At 50.8% G+C, this 18,719-nt stretch overlaps 1 protein-coding gene across 1 annotated transcript in view; it reads left to right on the top strand.

Moving 5' to 3' along the window:
• LOC147096632 (latent-transforming growth factor beta-binding protein 4-like) overlaps window positions 1–15,569 on the top strand; it is a 103,105-nt gene extending 87,536 nt beyond the window's left edge. Inside the window, 12 exon segments of the mRNA XM_085973178.1 lie at window positions 330–455; window positions 2,431–2,574; window positions 3,431–3,613; window positions 7,161–7,238; window positions 7,933–8,061; window positions 9,768–9,911; window positions 11,272–11,351; window positions 11,353–11,425; window positions 12,054–12,539; window positions 13,122–13,271; window positions 13,456–13,503; window positions 13,506–15,569. Coding sequence (XP_085829304.1) covers window positions 330–455; window positions 2,431–2,574; window positions 3,431–3,613; window positions 7,161–7,238; window positions 7,933–8,061; window positions 9,768–9,911; window positions 11,272–11,351; window positions 11,353–11,425; window positions 12,054–12,539; window positions 13,122–13,271; window positions 13,456–13,503; window positions 13,506–13,609 — 1,745 coding nt within the window. The 3' untranslated portion in view covers window positions 13,610–15,569.
• Window positions 15,570–18,719: the final 3,150 nt, after the last annotated feature.

Below are 18,719 nucleotides of genomic sequence, written 5' to 3'. Positions count from 1 at the left end.
TCGTCGCCACTGTTGTGTCTGTGTGTTGATAGAGACACTGAAGACAGGAGTTGGTTCATAGGTGTTTACTAAGCAAAGTCTGGAGGGGTACTAACGGATATAACACAATATACAGGCTTATATAGCCCGAGTGGCCATTACCGGCATTACAGCACACCTGGGGCTCTTAAAGGCACATACACTACAGATGTAACTGCTCGAGATCAATGGATGACAGCGGGAGAGAGCGCGTGACAGCGAGAGAGCGACCGAGCGAGAGCAGCAGCGCGAGAGTGACACCTGCATGCAAGACTGATCCGCTTTTTCTTTCCCATCTGTCTCCCTCGCAGATATCGATGAGTGCGTCAATGCCACAGTTTGTGGGCCATACGCCTACTGTCAGAATGTGGCATCGTCCTTCCAGTGTCACTGCGACCAGGGTTACCAGATGGCGTCTGATGGCTCGCGGTGTGTGGGTAAGTCACATGGTCTGCGGCCACACCGAGAGCGAACGACAGTATCCACGAGTGACTGACGGTGCGTGACAGTGACCGACAGGATCTGACAGTGACCGACAGGATCTGACAGTGACCGACAGGATCTGACAGTGACCGTCAGGGTCTGACAGTGACCGACAGGATCTGACAGTCTCCAACACTTCCAAGAGTGACCGACAGGATCTGACAGTGACCGACAGGATCTGACAGTGACCGACAGGATCTGACAGTGACCGTCAGGGTCTGACAGTCTCCAACACTTCCAAGAGTGACCGACAGCATGCGAGAGTGACCAACGGTGACCGTCAGTGTGAGACTGATAGACCTGCTGCTCCCTCTGTTGTGTTCTGTGGAGTGTAGTGGGCTGATGGGAAACGCGGGTGCTAATTTAGCTGATCAGAAATTGGGCCCAAGCAACCACGGGTTAGAATCATAGAGCATAGAAGGAGGCCATTCAGCCCATCGTGCCTGTGCCGGCTCTATGAAAGAGCTCTCCAGTTAGTCCCACCCCCCCCCACTCTTTCCCCATAGTCCTGTAATTTTTTTCCCTTCAAGTATTTATACAATTCTCTTTTGAAAGTTACTATTGAATCTGCTTCCACCGCCCTTTCAGGCAGCACATTCCAGATCACAACAACTCGCTGCATAAAAAAAATTCCCCTCATCTCCCCTCTGGTTCCTAATTTGGCTACACCCCTCATGATTTTGAACACCTCCATTAAATCTCTTCTTAACCTTCTCTGCTCTAAGGGAAACAATCCCAGCTTCCCCAGTCTCTCCACACAACTGAAGTCCCTCATCCCTGGAACCATTCCAGTAAATCTCCTCCGCACCCTCTCCAAGGCCTTGACATCCTTCCTAAAGTGTGGTGCCCAGAATTGGCCACAATCCTCCAGCTGAGGTCTAACCAGTGTTTTATAAAGGTTTAGCATCACTTCCTTGCTTTTGTCCTCTGCCTCTATTTATAAAGCCAAGGACCCCGTTTACTTTTCAAGAGCCTTCTCAACTTGTCCCGCCACCTTGAAAGACTTGTGTACGCACCCCCCCAGGTCTCTCTGTTCCTGCACCCCCTTTAAATTTGCACCATTTAGTTTATATTCCCTCTCCTCATTCTTCCTTCCAAAATGAATCATTTCACACTTCTCTGCATTAAAATTCATCTGCCATGTTTCTGCCCATTTCACCAGTCTGTCTCTATCCTCCTGAAGTCCGCCTCACTGTTTACTACATTGACGAGTTTCATGTCATCTGCAAACTTTGAAATGATGCCCTGTATACCCAAGTCCAGGTCATTAATATATATCAAAAAGAGCGTGGTCCTAATACCGACCCTTGGGGAACACCACTGTATACTTCTCTCTGGAAAACAACCGTTCACCACTACTCTCTGCTTTCTGTCCCTTAGCCAGTTTCGTATCTCACGCTGCCACTGTCCCTCTAATCCCATGGGCTTTAATTTTGCTAACAAGCTTATTATGTGGTACTTTGTCAAACGACTTTTGAAAGTCGAGCTACACAAATCAACTGCACTACCCTCATCAAACCTCTCGGTTACTTCATCGAAGAACTCAATCAAGTTAGTCAAACACGATTTGCCTTTAACAAATCTGTGCTGACTTTCATTTAGTAACGGTAAAGGAGCCAAAGTCCGAGCCACTGACCAGCGCCTCCTGCTGGGAGGTGCCTGTATGGACATTGGCTGAGGTGCCCGACACACACATGAAGATTGACCAGCTGGGTAAGGTGCCCACAGGCCTTAGTGCAACTTAAAATGTTTTTATCCATTGAACCTCACTGTAATTTAAGGTCTGAAGATTGTTAAACTTGAGCTAAAGCGAGTCCGAGATGTCTCCTGTGCAAAGACCCAGAGAACGAAGAACAGGAGACAGTGGGTCAATGCAGATAGTCCAAATTCACACAACTCTTCACCGTAAAACTTTCACTCTCTTTGCAGATGTGAATGAGTGTGAGACCATGGAGGGTGTCTGTGGCTCCGCCGTCTGCGAGAATGTGGGAGGTTCATTCTTCTGTCTCTGCCCAGATGAAAAGGAAGAGTTCGACCCAAGGACAGGACGGTGCAATCAGCGAGCTATCCATGGTATCGTTACTGGCTGCTCGATTCTGTGCTTTACTCTTCACTCTCTATCTTTTAAAGACCAGGACAATGTTTGGCCTCTTTGGGACACCGTACTGAGTTGTGTGCCCCAACGCGTACCCATACATTAGTGTCAAGTTCTGTCAGATTCGCTCAAGGCCACTTGTTTTTTGTGCAAAGCGTGTCCACAAATGATTGGGAACATTGTTACAATAAATGCTCCCTCCCCCAAGGAAAGCCCCAGTCTGCACTGGGCTAATGGATATCGCCTGGATTTCCTGCTCCAGATCACCATCCAGTCAGGCAGCTCCTGGTGGATCCATATGGAGGGAGAGGGAGAATTGGCGAGAGAATCCTGGTGCAATGTGTCTACGCAGAGGTACAGAACGAGATAAGCAAATACTCCATGGAACTGATGGAGAGGGCGAGAGTTCACCAGGGATAAATTGTGGAGACCTGAGAATGGATCAATAGTCTGATGTGTTGCTGGATGATCTGTGGGCATCAGGGAGTGTCAGTACAGAACATTCCCTCGATGTATAGATACAAGATTAATGTAAGCTTTAGAACAGGGGGCAAAAGAAACTTCCTGACAGTTTGCGTATGTCAAATTCACTTCCAGGGTTAGTGGTTGAGACAGAAAGAATGTCAACATTGAGGATTAGATTAGAGAGGTGGATGAAGGGAAAATGGATGAGGGGATAAGGGAACAGAGTGGGTAAATATGATTAGGGTTATTTGCTCGTGTGGAGGGTAAGGACCAACATGGACTGGTTGGGCCGAATGGCCTGATTTCATGTCCATGAGCTTGATGGGTGAGTTGCTGTTCTTTACCTTCTGACACTCTTGTCTCTTTCAGCACCGCCGACGTTTCTGGGAGAGCCTGCGAGGGAGGAGAACGAGTGTTACTACAACCTGAATGATGTCCAGCTGTGCGAGAACATTCTGGCACGGAACGTCACAAGGCAGGAGTGCTGCTGTACGGTCGGCGAGGGCTGGGGCAGAGAGTGCAAAATCTACCAGTGCCCCGTATCTGGCTCGGGTAAGACCAGATACATGAATCCGGAGTTAACTCTTGCAGTCAGGATCAGGGCAGCCACTTCCGTTTCCCAGTTCAAAGCATCTGCAATAAGTCCTAAAGGATGTCCAGGGGAGGAAGCCTAACAGTAGTAAAGAGTATCAGAAAAGGCCAGAGCAAGTTAGGCTTTTTGGCCTAGAAATAGGTTGTGAGGGGCTCTTACGGAGAGATGTTAGATAGCTAGAGGTAATCCTTTATGTTACTTTAAATTAAATTGCAAGAGTAGAACGAGGGAACACAGGTTCAAACAAGTAAAGGGTAAATTTCGGACTGATATCAAAATGTTCTTCACATGGTAATCAACACTGGATTCCCAGGTGAATTCGTGAAGGCGAAAATCACAGATTCATTTAAGAAACAATCAGAGCACAACAGGTGAGGGTCTATCTCGATGGATGAACAAAGATCCCTAATTATCCTCTGACGAAAGGTGGTCAGTCTGAAACGTTAACTCTCTTTCTCTCTCCACAGAAGCTGCCTGACCTGCTGAGTATTTCCAGCATTCTGTTTTTATCTCAGATTTTCAGCATCTGCAGGATTTTATTTTTGTCTGCAGTAACTCTTCGCCTTTGGGTGGAGCTGTGGTCCATGAACCTGCAGTAACGCTGTTCGCCTGTGGGTGGCGCTGTGGCCCATGGACCTGCAGTAACTCTGTTCGCCTGTGGGTGGAGCTGCGGCCCATGGACTTGCAGTAACTCTGTTCGCCTGTGGGTGGAGCTGTGGTCCATGGACCTGCAGTAACTCTGTTCGCCTGTGGGTGGCGCTGTGGTCCATGAACCTGCAGTAACTCTGTTCGCCTGTGGGTGGCGCTGTGGCCCATGGACCTGCAGTAACTTTGTTCGCCTGTGGGTGGCGCTGTGGTCCATGGACCTGCAGTAACTCTGTTCGCCTGTGGGCCATCAAAAAATCAATCCAAATAGAAATCCCAATTAGCATTTGGCTCAAAATTTTCAAATCAGTAATTGAACCAATTGCACTCTATGGCAGTGAGGTATGGGGACCGCTAACTCAACCAGAATTTGCAAAATGGGACAAACACCCAATTGAGATCCTACATGCAGAATTCTGTAAAAGTATCCTCCGGACTCAAAGGAAAACAGTAAACAATGCATGCAGGGCGGAACTAGGCCAATATCCATTAATAATCACTATCCAAAAAAGAGCCACCAAATTTTGGAATCACCTACAAATGAGCAATCCCCAATGCTATCACTACGACGCCCTGAAATGCCAAGAGCTGACCATAAAGAAGAATACCCTCAGTCAACTAGTCCTGGGACTCAGTGAAGTAACTACTAACAATACTAACAATAACCAGCCCCAGGACAGTGACAGCGTAACACAAAGAATTCGACCCAACACAATCGTCGCTAAGCAAAAGGAAAAATATCTGACATATTGGGCAGAAACAACAAAAACCCAAAGCAAACTCAATTGCTACTTGGCCCTAAACAGACAATACAACATAGCTGATTACCTGACCATGGTAAAGGATAACAAACTGAGAAGAACCTTGACAAGGTACAGACTTAGCGAACATAGCCTAGCGATCGAAAAAGGCAGACACAGGCAGACCAGGCTGCCAAGAGAGGACAGGATATGCTCTCACTGCAGTCAGGGAGTGGTGGAGACAGAGATGCACTTCCTCACAGCTTGTGGAAAATATCAGGGCATCAGGGAGAATTTCTACCAAAAATTCTCACAAATATGCCCTGATTTCAGAAATCTGAATGACAACCAAAAACTCCCATTCCTACTGGGAGAGGAGAGAAGCTGTATAACACTGGCGACACACTATGTTACAGCTTGCCATGAACAGAGGGACAACCAGTAAACTAAGAAAAGAATATATATAAACAATGCGAATGTATATTTATACACTCAGGGATATACCTGTTTATACACTGTATGAATAGAACTGCGTTTATGTGCTAAACCATAAATGTATTTTGATGCTTTGGCAACATAAGATGTAACTTATCATGCCAATAAAGCGATTTGAATTGTGAATTGTGAATTGGGTGGAGCTGTGGTCCATGGACCTGCAGTAACTCTGTTCGCCTGTGGGTGGCGCTGTGGCCAATGGACTTGCAGTAACTCTGTTCGCCTGTGGGTGGAGCTGTGGTCCATGGACCTGCAGTAACTCTGTTCGCCTGTGGGTGGAGCTGTGGTCCATGGACCTGCAGTAACTCTGTTCGCCTGTGGGTGGCGCTGTGGCCCATGGACCTGCAGTAACTCTGTTCGCCTGTGAGTGGAGCTGTGGCCCATGGACTTGCAGTAATTCTGTTCGCCTGTGGGTGGCGCAGCAGAGTCTGCTCTCAGCAGCGCCACCATCAGGCAGGGGAAGCCACTGCTGGTTCGCACTCCCCACTGCCCCAGTCTCTGACGCTTCTGTGACTAGAACCAATTAAGTAATTTTGCAGTGCAGTCACTGTTGTAATGTAGGAAACAAATAATTCAAAAACAAAATTCAAAAGGGAATTGGCTAAATACTTTAGGGAAAAATTTGCAGGCTTATGGGGAAAGAGTGGGGAGTGGGACGAGTTGGATATTCTACCAAGGAGCCGGCACAGGTAAGATGGGCCGAATGATCTCCTTCTGTTTATTATTCTATGATTCTAAGTGGTACTTTATCAAATGTCTTTTGCAAGTCCATATATACATCTACTGCATTACTACATGGACTACCTGAAAGAATGGAGGAATCAGATTTCGAAAGGCAATAGGACATGTATTTGAAGAGGACTAATTTGCAGGAATATGGGGAAGGTGCTGGGATGTGGGACTAAATTGGACCACTCTTTCAAAGAGTGGGAACAGGCGTGGTGGACTGAAAGGCCTCTTTCTGTGCTGTAAGATTCTGTGATTTTCTTTCTGCCCAGAATCTGTTCAGACAGATAGCAGCTTCCAGAGGAGCTGAGCTCCATTTTATTAGCGGTTTAGTGCCAACTCCTCTATCATCATTATTGCTTGTCCTGCTCTCAGGAGACCAGCCCATCCGCGCAGAGGGATGAGAAGACCAGTGTACACCTGGCCCGATTCACACAGTACACCCTGCCTGATACGCGCAGTACATCCTGCCCACTACGCGTATTACACCCAGCCTCGGTATGCCAAGGCTTCTTCAGCAGCACCTCCCAAGCCCGCAACCTCCACCATCTAGAAGGACAAGGGCAGCAGGTGCATGGGAACACCACCACCTCCAAGTTCCCCTTGAAGTCACACACCATCCTGACTTGGAAATATATCGACCGTTCCTTCATCGTCGCTGGGTCAAAATCCTGGAACTCCCTCCCTAACAGCGCTGTGGGAGCACCTTCACCACACGGACTGCAGCGGTTCAAGAAGGAGGCTCACCATTGCCTTCTCGAGGGCAACTTGGGATGGGCAATAAATGCCGGCCTTGCCAGCGACGCCCAGATCCCGCAGAATCAATTATTAACAAAATGCAGTATCTGGTGTTCATAGTACTTGAATATTTTTCCTCATCTGTGCCTTGCCTCTGTTACAGATGAATATCAGACTCTGTGCCCTCAGGGGCGAGGATTCCTCTCCATCCCACAACCATCTTTTGGAAGAAACTACAAAGGTGAGTTAGCCGTTGTTAGCAGCCCTTGAACCCTGGGCTCGATAAAATCATAATCTTTCCCTTGCTTCTCTGGGAGGTTTTCAGAAACTGTCTGATGGAAATGCTGCGACTCTGGTCCTGTCCCCACTATCACTATCTCGACCTTCATGCGATGGTCTGTCTGGATCATCCACTCCTTGACCTACTCTACATTGATGTTCTCTCGTCCTCAAGGCCTCTTAAAAGCCAATTGCTTCAGCCGTAATCTGACTTCCCCTCCCCTTTATTTTCCCGTGGTGGCCGGTGTCAGGGCTGCTGTGTAGTTTCAAGTGCAGTGGCAATGTTTCTCGGTTCCCCAGCCTTCTTGGTGCCTGTTCCTATCACTCCAACAGAGGGGCACCCAGCAACATCTCTCACACAGTAATGCTTCACTCTTGCAATACCTGGTTGTTGCCACAGGATGGCAGCAACACAGCAGCAAACAGGTCACCTCGACTGCTGCAATTATTTACCCGAATAGAGATACTTCACTATTCCATCTCCTGATGGTGGTAATGTATGCTGGGTACAGTAACACAGTGAGTGACCCTTACCCTGAATAAACAGTGAGTCTGTACAGTTACAGTGAGTGACCCTTAACCTGCTGACTATCCAATGACGCTGGATTTCCAGTAATCACTGGGACTGTGTCTACATTTTGTTCTCTTGGTCACAGATGCTGACGAATGTTCGCTCTTCGGGTCTGAGCTCTGCAAAAATGGCGTCTGCGTGAACAATGTTCCCGGGTATTCCTGTTACTGTCCGACTGGCTATTACTATCACTCCGCCCGACTCGAGTGCATCGGTGAGTTAGGGGCCGGGTGGGGGGCATGTGCTGAAAACACAATGTTGTTTGCATGAAGGTTGTGAGGGACGGGGAGAGCGGTGTCGGGAGGGGGAGAGGGGGGTCGGGGGAGAGAGAGCGGTGTCGGGAGGGGGAGAGAGGGGTCGGGAGGGGGAGAGAGGGGTCGGGGGAGAGAGAGGGGTCGGGAGGGGGAGAGAGGGGTCGGGAGGGAGAGAGAGGGGTCGGGAGGGGGAGAGAGGGGTCGGGAGGGGGAGAGAGAGGGGTCGGGGGAGAGAGCGGTGTCGGGGGGGAAGAGAGGTGGAGAGAGGGGTCGGGGGAGAGAGGGGTTGGGGGACACGGGGTGGGGGGGGAGAGATTGACGTTGGAAGAGAGATGGGTGTCAGAGACAGGTGAGTGAGCTTGGTCCCTGATAACTTGGAGTGAGTCTCGGCCCCACCAGTCCGTGTTTACCCTCCACACGAGCAAATCATTCTAATCACGTTTTCCCGCTCTGTTCAAAGTTCCCAGTTCCCACCAATCCGTTTCTGTCATAAGAACATAAGAAATAAGAGCAGGGGTCGGCCATTCGGCCCCTCGAGCCTGCTCCACCATTCAATAAGATCACGGCTGATCATCGACCTCAACTCCACTTTCCCGCCCGATCTCCATATCCCTTGATTCCCCTCGAGTCCAAAAATCTATCGATCTCAGCCTTGAATATACTCAAAGACTCAGCATCCACAGCCCTGGGGTAGAGAATTCCAAAGATTCACAACCCTCTGAGTGAAGAAATTCCTCCTCATCTCAGTCTTAAATGGCCGACCCCTTATCCTGAGACTGACCCCTAGTTCTAGACACTCCAGCCAGGGGGAAACAACCTCTCAGCATCTACCCTGTCAATCCCCCTCAGAATATTCTATGTTTCAATGAGATCACCTCTCATTCTTCTAAACTCCAGAGAGTATCGGCCCAATCTATGAAATCTCTCCTCGAGATCACTGCCCAAGGAGTGCGGGAATTGACCTGACCACACAGAATCGTCCCTCAGGCAAGCACAGCACTGCTAAATACCAACTCCCGCATCTTGCATTTGCCCCGATGCCCTGTCGATGGTGCGGAGTAGCTCCCAGTGGGTGCGGGCCACAGTAATACCCGCTCCCCGTACGCTGCACATTTCCCCATTCGCACTGTGGAGCCACTCGAGCAGCCAGTGGCAATGGCGGGAGGCAGTAATTTTGCTGCCGAGGTGTTGTGGCCTCGGCTGGAATCCACGGGAAGCCAGAGGGTGCCGCCAATTGACCAGCAGGTGGGGGTGCGGGCGGTGAGGTTGCGAGCGGGGAGGGTGAGTGTGCGAGCGGGGGGGCGAGGGAGCGGGGAGGGTGAGGATGCGAGTGGGGAGTGTGCGGGCAGTGAGGGTGCGAGCAGGGGGGGCGGGGAGGGTGAGGATGCGAGCGGTGAGTGTGTGGGCAGTGAGGGTGCGAGCAGGGGGGCGAGGGAGCGGGGAGGGTGAGGATGCGAGCGGTGAGTGTGTGGGCGGTGAGGGTGCGAGCGGTGAGTGTGCAGGCGGTGAGGATGCGAGCGGGGGGGTGAGGGTGCGAGCGGTGAGTGTGCAGGCAGTGAGGGTGCGAGCGGCGAGTGTGCGGGCGGTGAGGGTGCGAGCGGGGAGGGTGAGGATGCGAGCGGTGAGTGTGTGGGCCCAAGGTTCAAAGTTCATCTCTCCCTGGCAGATAATGACGAGTGCGAGGATGAGATTGCGTGTGATAACGGCGAATGTGTCAACACGGTTGGGTCTTATTACTGCTCGTGTCGCCCTCCCCTGATCCTCGATGTGACACTTCGCCGCTGCATCTCCAACACCAGCGAGCGGTTCGGTAAGTGCTGACCCCCTCGATCCGGACAGATACCGAGCCCCCCGATCCGGACAGATACCGAGCCCCCCGATCCGGACAGATACCGAGCCCCCCGATCCGGACAGATACCGAGCCCCCCGATCCGGACAGATACCGAGCCCCCCGATCCGGACAGATACCGAGCCCCCCGATCCGGACAGATACCGAGCCCCCCCCGATCCGGACAGATACCGAGCCCCTCGATCCGGACAGATACCGAGCCCCCCCGATCCGGACAGATACCGAGCCCCCCGATCCGGACAGATACCGAGCCCCTCGATCCGGACAGATACCGAGCCCCCCCGATCCGGACAGATACCGAGCCCCCCCGATCCGGACAGATACCGAGCCCCTCGATCCGGACAGATACCGAGCCCCCCGATCCGGACAGATACCGAGCCCCCCGATCCGGACAGATACCGAGCCCCCCGATCCGGACAGATACGAGCCCCCCGATCCGGACAGATACCGAGCCCCCCGATCCGACAGATACCGAGCCCCCCGATCCGGACAGATACCGAGCCCCCCGATCCGGACAGATACCGAGCCCCCTCGATCCGGACAGATACCGAGCCCCTCGATCCGGACAGATACCTGAGCCCCCCGATCCGGACAGATACCGAGCCCCCCGATCCGGACAGATACCGAGCCCCCCGATCCGGACAGATACCGAGCCCCCCGATCCGGACAGATACCGAGCCCCCCGATCCGGACAGATACCGAGCCCCTCGATCCGGACAGATACCGAGCCCCTCGATCCGGACAGATACCGAGCCCCTCGATCCGGACAGATACCGAGCCCCCCGATCCGGACAGATACCGAGCCCCTCGATCGCGACAGATACCGAGCCCCTCGATCCGGACAGATACCGAGCCCCCCCGATCCGGACAGATACCGAGCCCCTCGATCCGGACAGATACCGAGCCCCCCGATCCGGACAGATACCGAGCCCCTCGATCCGGACAGATACCGAGCCCCCCGATCCGGACAGATACCGAGCCCCCCCGATCCGGACAGATACTGAGGGATTCGTGGAATCACTTCAGGGGGACGGCGTCAACCGGGTAGGGTGGACAGGAGTCACGTGTAGACCAGACTGAAGGACATTAGTGACCAGTGACTTTCTGACACAAATTACCAAAGGGTGGGATTTGAAACTCACGGACCTCGGGGTCACTGATCCACTAACAAGGTCACGGAACTGGATTCAGTGGACGAGGATTCATGTTTTTATAATTTGACATTTTCTGCTCTCTCCTCCCCCCCCCCCCCCGCTCTCTCCCCCCCCCCCCCCCCTGCTCTCTCCCCTCCCCACCCCCCCCCCCCCCCCCTCTCTCACAGATGTCCACATGGCTCTCTGCTGGCAGGAAGTGGGCCTGAACCTGTTGTGTAAACGGCCTTTCCTGGAGAGACAGACGACCCTACACGGAATGTTGCTGCCAGTACGGCGAGGCCTGGGGAATGGATTGTGCCCTTTGTCCTACCAGAAATACAGGTAACGCCGCCCCTGACGCCCTGCCTCTGACCCCACTCACTGCCACAGCCCCCAGCGAGGGGCCAGTGCCCGTGGGGCCCTTTCCCCCGGCGAGGGGCCAGTGCCCGTGGGGCCCTTTCCCCCCGGCGAGGGGCCAGTGCCCGTGGGGCCCTTTCCCCCGGCGAGGGGCCAGTGCCCGTGGGGCCCTTTCCCCCGGCGAGGGGTCAGTGCCCGTGGGGCCCTTTCCCCCCGGCGAGGGGCCAGTGCCCGTGGGGCCCTTTCCCCCGGCGAGGGGCCAGTGCCCGTGGGGCCCTTTCCCCCGGCGAGGGGCCAGTGCCCGTGGGGCCCTTTCCCCCAGCGAGGGGTCAGTGCCCGTGGGGCCCTTTCCCCCCGGCGAGGGGTCAGTGCCCGTGGGGCCCCTTTCCCCCGGCGAGAGGCCAGTGCCCGTGGGGCCCTTTCCCCCGGCGAGGGGCCAGTGCCCGTGGAGACCTGCCCCCCAGCGAGGGGTCAGTGCCCGTGGGGCCCTTTCCCCCCGGCGAGGGGCCAGTGCCCAGGGGAGGACAGGGGAGATGATTTAGGCCGAGTGGTTATGAGAATGGGAAAAATTTGTGAGTATAAAAGGCACTAAACTCTCTCCCTGTCTCCACAGATTATCACAACGAATTGTGTAATTACCTGAGTGCGTCAGTGGGTGAAGAGGACGGCTATCCATATGGGCTGGAATACGAAAATTATGGGCTGCAATTCGGCGCCGAGTTCTCGCCAGATTCTCTCGGCAGCTACGATTCGCGGGAGTACGATCCAGTCCCACCTCAGCTTGGTGATGGCCGAGGCTACAGACCGCCAGACCGTGAGCCATTCCGGCCACGAGACCCTCTGCCCAGGAGCTCAGTGTACGACCCGCGGGACCTGCGCTCCGGGCCAGCGTACAGGGGGGAGAGCCCGCCCGCTCGCTCCCGCTACCAGCCACGAGCCCGGCACGCTGGACAGGGCTACAGCACGAGGAGCACCCAGGCTGGTCTTGCAGAGCCAGAGTCAGCACAGCCCTGGCCTCGATATCGGCACCGGGATCCGGCACCAGAGGTCCCAGAGTTCCATCCTGCCAACCTTCCTCTGCTCATCAGCAGCAACGAGGGTAAGTAAAGAGATGCTGGGGACCGTCTCCACTGGACCGTCTCCTCTGGACCGTCTCCTCTCACTGCTCACCTCCAGTTACCTTTCTGTCACAGTATCTCGCTATTGCTTCTATCATCTCATCTCCGTCCTTTAGATATTCTCGCTTTCCTTTCTCCTGCAGCCGACACACCGTTCCTCCTCCTCCGCCCTCCTCTTCTGCCGTCCTCCTCCTCCTCTTCACCTCCTGCTCCCCCGAGCTGGGAGTCGAAACGTGCTACGCCACAGAGCAGTATCTCGTGTCTGTCTCTTGCCCATTTGGGACTCTTGCTCTATTTCTGGCTCTCGGCTCCTTTCATTTCAAACATTTGTTGCTTGTTTTATGTAAAAGACCGACCCTTTTCAGAGCTGCTGCTGCCAGGCTTCGGTTGGCACTGGGCACCAGGAGGAGGCCGGTCAGTCTCCAGGGCCAGTCACCTGCTCTAAACGGAGAAACTCGGCTTGGCTTGTAATACGGCCCAGCTTCCATTAGCTCGGAGTAAGCAGGAAACCATGGCGACTAGCTTGGAATGTACATACTAACATTCTCTGGCTTTGCTCTCAGGCCGGTTCCAACGTTACGAGGGCCTCCAGGCAGAAGAATGTGGAATCTTGAATGGCTGCGAGAACGGGAAGTGTATCCGTGTCCCCGAGGGCTTCACCTGCGACTGTTACAGCGGCTACCAGCTCGACATGACCAGAATGGCGTGTGTCGGTACGGGCGGGGGGGAAGAGGGGAGGTGGGGGTGGGGAAGAGGGGAGGTGGGGGTGGGGAAGAGTGCGGGGGGAGGGGGTGGGGGGGAATGGGGGGGGGGGGGAAGAAAGAGTGTGCGGGGGGCTGGGTGCGATCACTCTGCTTCCACTAAACACAGGTACTAAACACTCTCCTTTGGTTGCAGATATTAACGAGTGTGACGAAATTGATGACCCCTCGACCCTCTGCAGAAACGGAAGTGCGTTAACACGGACGGTTCCTACCGATGTATCTGCTTACGGGGTTTTGTGTTGTCACGGCAACCCAACTACTGCGTACCAGTGCAGCGGCGAGCGTGAGGAGAGGGGGCCTGTGAAACCAAAGATTCAGACTAGCAATCAATTCCATGTTTATCAGACAAGGGGAGTGTTGTAGAATAATCAGGGCGGGAGCTATTTATTTTACTGCTATTTAATTGATACTGGACGACACCAGGGAAGGAATGTAATAAATGCCCAGCTCCATAAAGAGATCCTAGCACTTGAGCTCTGTAGGCTCCCGAACCCAGTCTTTAACCAGGTTTCTCTTGGGCTTTATCCCAATAGCCGTGGATTAATTCCCAAACCCTCTCCGTGTCCCCACGTGTAGAGGGGGCTTTCCTTTTATTTGGAGTGGGAGGTCCGGTCTTACTAGACCCTTTCCCAGTAACCGAAACATGTTTCTAAAGACCCAGTGTCATTACAAATACTTAGTTTGCAAGCCGTGAATTGATTTTGCAAAATGTCATTGCTCGATGGGTTTGAATGAACATTTTGCTCCACTAGGCCGCGGGCACGGTGTTGGTTTAACTCTGGTTCAGCAGGGTAAGGATTTCTCACTGTGCAACCATACAGAGTCACTGTTATTTAGCAGGGTTATATATTGTAAAAACAGCTCCCTCCTCTCTGTCGAACTAACTCCTGCTGTGTTCTAGCACCAGAAAGCTCCCAAACGTGTCCATTCCTCATGTCTGATCCTGGACAGCGAAGTTGACAGGCTATTCGATTAGAGAAGCAGCCAATCCAAGCCTGGTGCTCCAATGCCCACCGGCATACACTGGATAGCGATGAGGTGTGGGAGACCAGGCCGATTTCCCCCTCCTTGCCCAAGGAGTATTCAGTGACACAAGTGAATCAGCTAACACAGCAAAGACAGGGGATCAAACCTGGGCTGTATAACTCAGAGCCACACTGGCACTCACTAAACATCAGGCAACAACCTGCCCACTGCTTTGTCATCGGTCCTTCAGTCTCTCAGAGGAATCACTGAGGGATTGGAGATGATAATGTGTCACAGATATGGTAAGGTTTGCCGTAATCTGACTGGTGTTTGAGGCAAATCCTGGTAAAATCTCCGAGGACCCTTTGATCTGGAACTTACCCCAGCTCCTAATCACAGTGAGTGCGGATTCTGCGACTTGATTCAAAAGCGTAAACCTCCCTCTGCTCCTTTAAATCCCACCTCCGTCACCACTTCTAATCCTTCCTTCTTTGGCTCAGAGTTCAGATGACCATGTAGTGACACCACCATGACCAATCCTACAGTTAAGTGGCCACCAAGAATTTGTGGTCCATTTTTCCCCGTCTGCAATGAATGCTGGGTGGATCCAGAAAGACAGTCTCATCCCTAATCCCTACATTAAACAAATCAGCGACGCTGTGCTGAGTCTAACCCCTTCCTCTCTTTCTCACTCGCCATCCCCCAATTCCCTAATCCTAGCTCTATCCCTGAGGATGCTGTTCCTGTCCTTTGGTGTTAGGGTCACACCCGTAGGAAGGATCATTAACAATTCTTTTGTGCCATGTCTTTGTGCTGAGATCAAAACATTGGGAACCAACCAGATTCTGAACAGAAATGTTTCCGGGGAGGAACATTCCCAACAAAATCCAGGAGTAAAATTGAGACAATAATTTTAAACATTAAGGGGGTTATTTCTCCACTTTTGCACTCCACACAATCTGTGCTAAACAAGCCCGCAATCAGGTCCATGAATTTGGTCTCACACTGTACCTTTCCCGCGTTTTGCCACAATATCCCAGTTTTAGAATAGTGCTGGAGCTGAGGTGTATTGGGGAGCTCGCCAAATATCCCTCAAACTTTGCTCCTTGAGTTGGGCTGTGTATATCCTTGTACTTTCACTATAAAGCTACATATTTTGTATATGTTTGTTTATGGATAATGAGGACATCTTTCTGTTTTAGACTTTTGGTTTGATGTACTGTTCCTCTACTTTGTTAATCAACTCACATTAAAAACCGAAATAAAATAATTATTACATGAGGCTGATTTTGAGGTGTTGGCACCAGAAGGACACAAGAACATAAGAAGTAGGAGCAGGAGTAGGCCATACGGCCCCTCGGGCCTGCTCTGCCATTCAATAGGATCATGGCTGATCCGAATCTAGACTCACGTCCACTTCCCTGCCCTCTCCCTGTAACCCCTAATTCCCTTATCTGCTAGGAAAATGTCTATCTCCATTTTAAATGTATTTAATGTTGCAGCTTCCACAGCTCTCTGGGGTAGCAAATTCCATAGATTTACCACCCTCTGAGTGAAGAAGTTTCTCCTCATCTCAGTTTTGAAAGGGCAGCCCCTTATTCTAAGATTATGCCCCCTAGTTCTAATCTCACCCATCAGTGGAAACATCCTCACCGCATCCACCCGATCAAGCCCCCTCACAATCTTGTATGTTTCGATAAGATCGCCTCTCATTCTTCTTAACTCCAATGAGTAGAGGCCCAACCTACTCAACCTTTCCTCATACGTCAACCCCCTCATCTCTGGAATCAACCGAGTGAACCTTCTCTGAACCGCCTCGAGAGCAAGTATATCTTTTCTTAAATATGGAAACCAAAACTGCACGCAGTATTCCAGGTGTGGCCTCACCAATACCTTGTATAACTGCAGCAAGACTTCCCTGTTTTTATACTCCATCCCCCTTGCAATAAAAGCCAAGATTCCATTGGCCTTCCTGATCACCTGGTGTACCTGCATACTAACCTTCTGTGTTTCATGCACCAGGACCCCCAGATCCCTTTGTACTGTAGCACTTTGCAGTTTCTCTCCATTTAGATAATAACTTGCTCTTTGATTTTTTTCTGCCAAAGTGCATAACCTCACACTTTCCAACATTATATTGCATCTGCCAAATCTCTGCCCACTCACTTAGCCTGTCTATGTCCTTTTGCAGGTTTTTTATGTCCTCCTCACTCACTCACTGCTTTCCCTCCCATCTTTGTATCGTCGGCAAACTTGGATATGTTGCACTCGGTCGCTTCCTCCAAATCGTTAATATAGATTGTAAAGAGTTGGGGTCCCAGCACTGACCCCTGCGGAACGCCACTAGTTACTGATTGCCAGCCCGAGAACGAACCATTTATCCCAACTCTTTGTTTTCTGTTAGATAGCCAATCTTCCACCCATGCCAGTATATTACCCCCAATCCCGTGATTTCTTATCTTGATCAGTAATCTTTTGTGTGGAACCTTGTCAAATGCCTTTTGGAAGTCCAAATACACTACATCCACTGGTTCCCCTTTATCCACCCTGTATGTTACATCCTCAAAGAATTCGAGCAAATTTGTCAAACATGACTTCCCCTTCATAAAACCATGCTGACTCTGTCCTATTAAATTATGTTTATCCAAATGCTCTGTTACTGTATCCTTAATAATGGACTCCAACATTTTGGCAACCACAGATGTTAGGCTAACTGGTCTATAGTTTCCAGCTTTTTGTCTACTTCCCTTCTTAAATAAGGGTGTTACATTAGCAGTTTTCCAATCTGCCGGGACCTGTCCTGAGTCCAGGGAGTTCTGGAAAATGATCACCAATGCATCCACAATCCCTACCGCCACTTCTCTCAAGACCCTAGGATGTAGGCCATCAGGTCCGGGGGATTTATCCGCCTTAAGTCCCATTATTTTACTGAATTCCATCTCCTTAGTGATTTTAATCGTGTTTAGCTCCTCCCCCCCCGCCCCCTGTTTGTCCAGTGTTGGGATATTTTTAGTGTCCTCTACTGTAAAGACTGATACAAAATATTTGTTCAGCGTCTTTGCCATCTCCATGTTCCCCACCACTAGTTTCCCAGTCCCATCCTCTAAGGGACCAACGTTCACTTTAGCCACCCTTTTTCTTTTTATATAGCTGTAGAAACTCTTGCTATCTGTTTTTATATTTTTTGCTAGTTTACTTTCATAATCTATCTTCCCTTTCTTAATTAATCTTTTAGTTATTGTTTGCTGGCTTTTAAATGCTTCCCAATCTTCTATCCTCCCACTAGATTTGGCTAATTTATATGCCCTTGTTTTCAGTCGAATACTATCCTTTATTACTTTACTAAGCCACGGATGGCTGTCTTTTCTTTTACTCCCCTTTTTCCTCAGTGGAATATATTTATCTTGAAAGATGTGAAATATCTCCTTGAATGTAAACCACTGCTCTTGTACCGTCTTACACTTTAATCTGTTTTCCCAGTCCACTTTAGTCAATTCTACTCTCATACCTTCATAGTTTCCTTTATGTAAGCTCAGTACGCTGGTTTGAGATCCAACTCTCTCACCCTCAAACTGAATTTGGAATTCAACCATATTATGGTCACTCATTCCAAGGCGATCCTTTACTAGGACATTTTTTATTAATCCTGTCTCATTACACAGGACCAGATCGAAGATTGCCTGCCCCCTGGTTGGTTCAGTTACATACTGCTCAAGGAACCCGTCCCTAATACACTCTATGAACTCTTCCTCAATGCTGCCATGCCCAATTTGATTAGTCCAGTCAATATGAAAGTTAAAATCCCCCATGATTATAGCTGTTCCCTTATTACAAGCCCCAACTATTTCCTGATTTATACTCCGACCAACAGAGTTGCAACTGTTAGGAGGCCTATAGACTACGCCCACTAGTGACTTTTTCCCCTTATTATTCCTTATCTCCACCCAAACTGTTTCACTATCCTGATCCTTTGACCCAATATCATTTCTGACTATTGCAGTGATTCCATCCTTGATTAACATAGCAACCCCACCTCCCTTTCATTCCTGTCTGTCCTTCCTAATTGTCAAATACCCTTGTATGTTTAGTTCCCATTCATGATTATCTTGCAGCCATGTTTCCGTAATGGCCACCAGATCATACCCATGTGTAGTTATTTGCACCGTCAACTCGTCAATTTTGTTACGAATGCTGCGTGCATTCAGATAAAGAACTTTCAAATATGTTTTCTGACAATTTATTCCTGCTTTTACCCCTTTTACTACTTTACCTTTATCATTATACATTCTGTCCCTTCCTAACACGCTCTGGTTTTTAATTCCCCCACTGCTACCTTGCTCTATTGCCTTCTCCGCTGTCATTTTTATTTTTCGCTCTCTTAAAACCTCCCCCCCACTAATTAGTTTAAAGCCCTCTCTACAGCCCTAGTTA

The sequence above is a fragment of the Somniosus microcephalus genome, chromosome 34 (assembly GCF_052327205.1).
Source record: "Somniosus microcephalus isolate GS21.2 chromosome 34, FLI_Smic_1.0, whole genome shotgun sequence".
NCBI classification, from domain to species: domain Eukaryota; kingdom Metazoa; phylum Chordata; class Chondrichthyes; order Squaliformes; family Somniosidae; genus Somniosus; species Somniosus microcephalus.
Note: the sequence above shows the minus strand (reverse complement) of the source record. Positions and strands in the feature narration are given on the sequence as shown.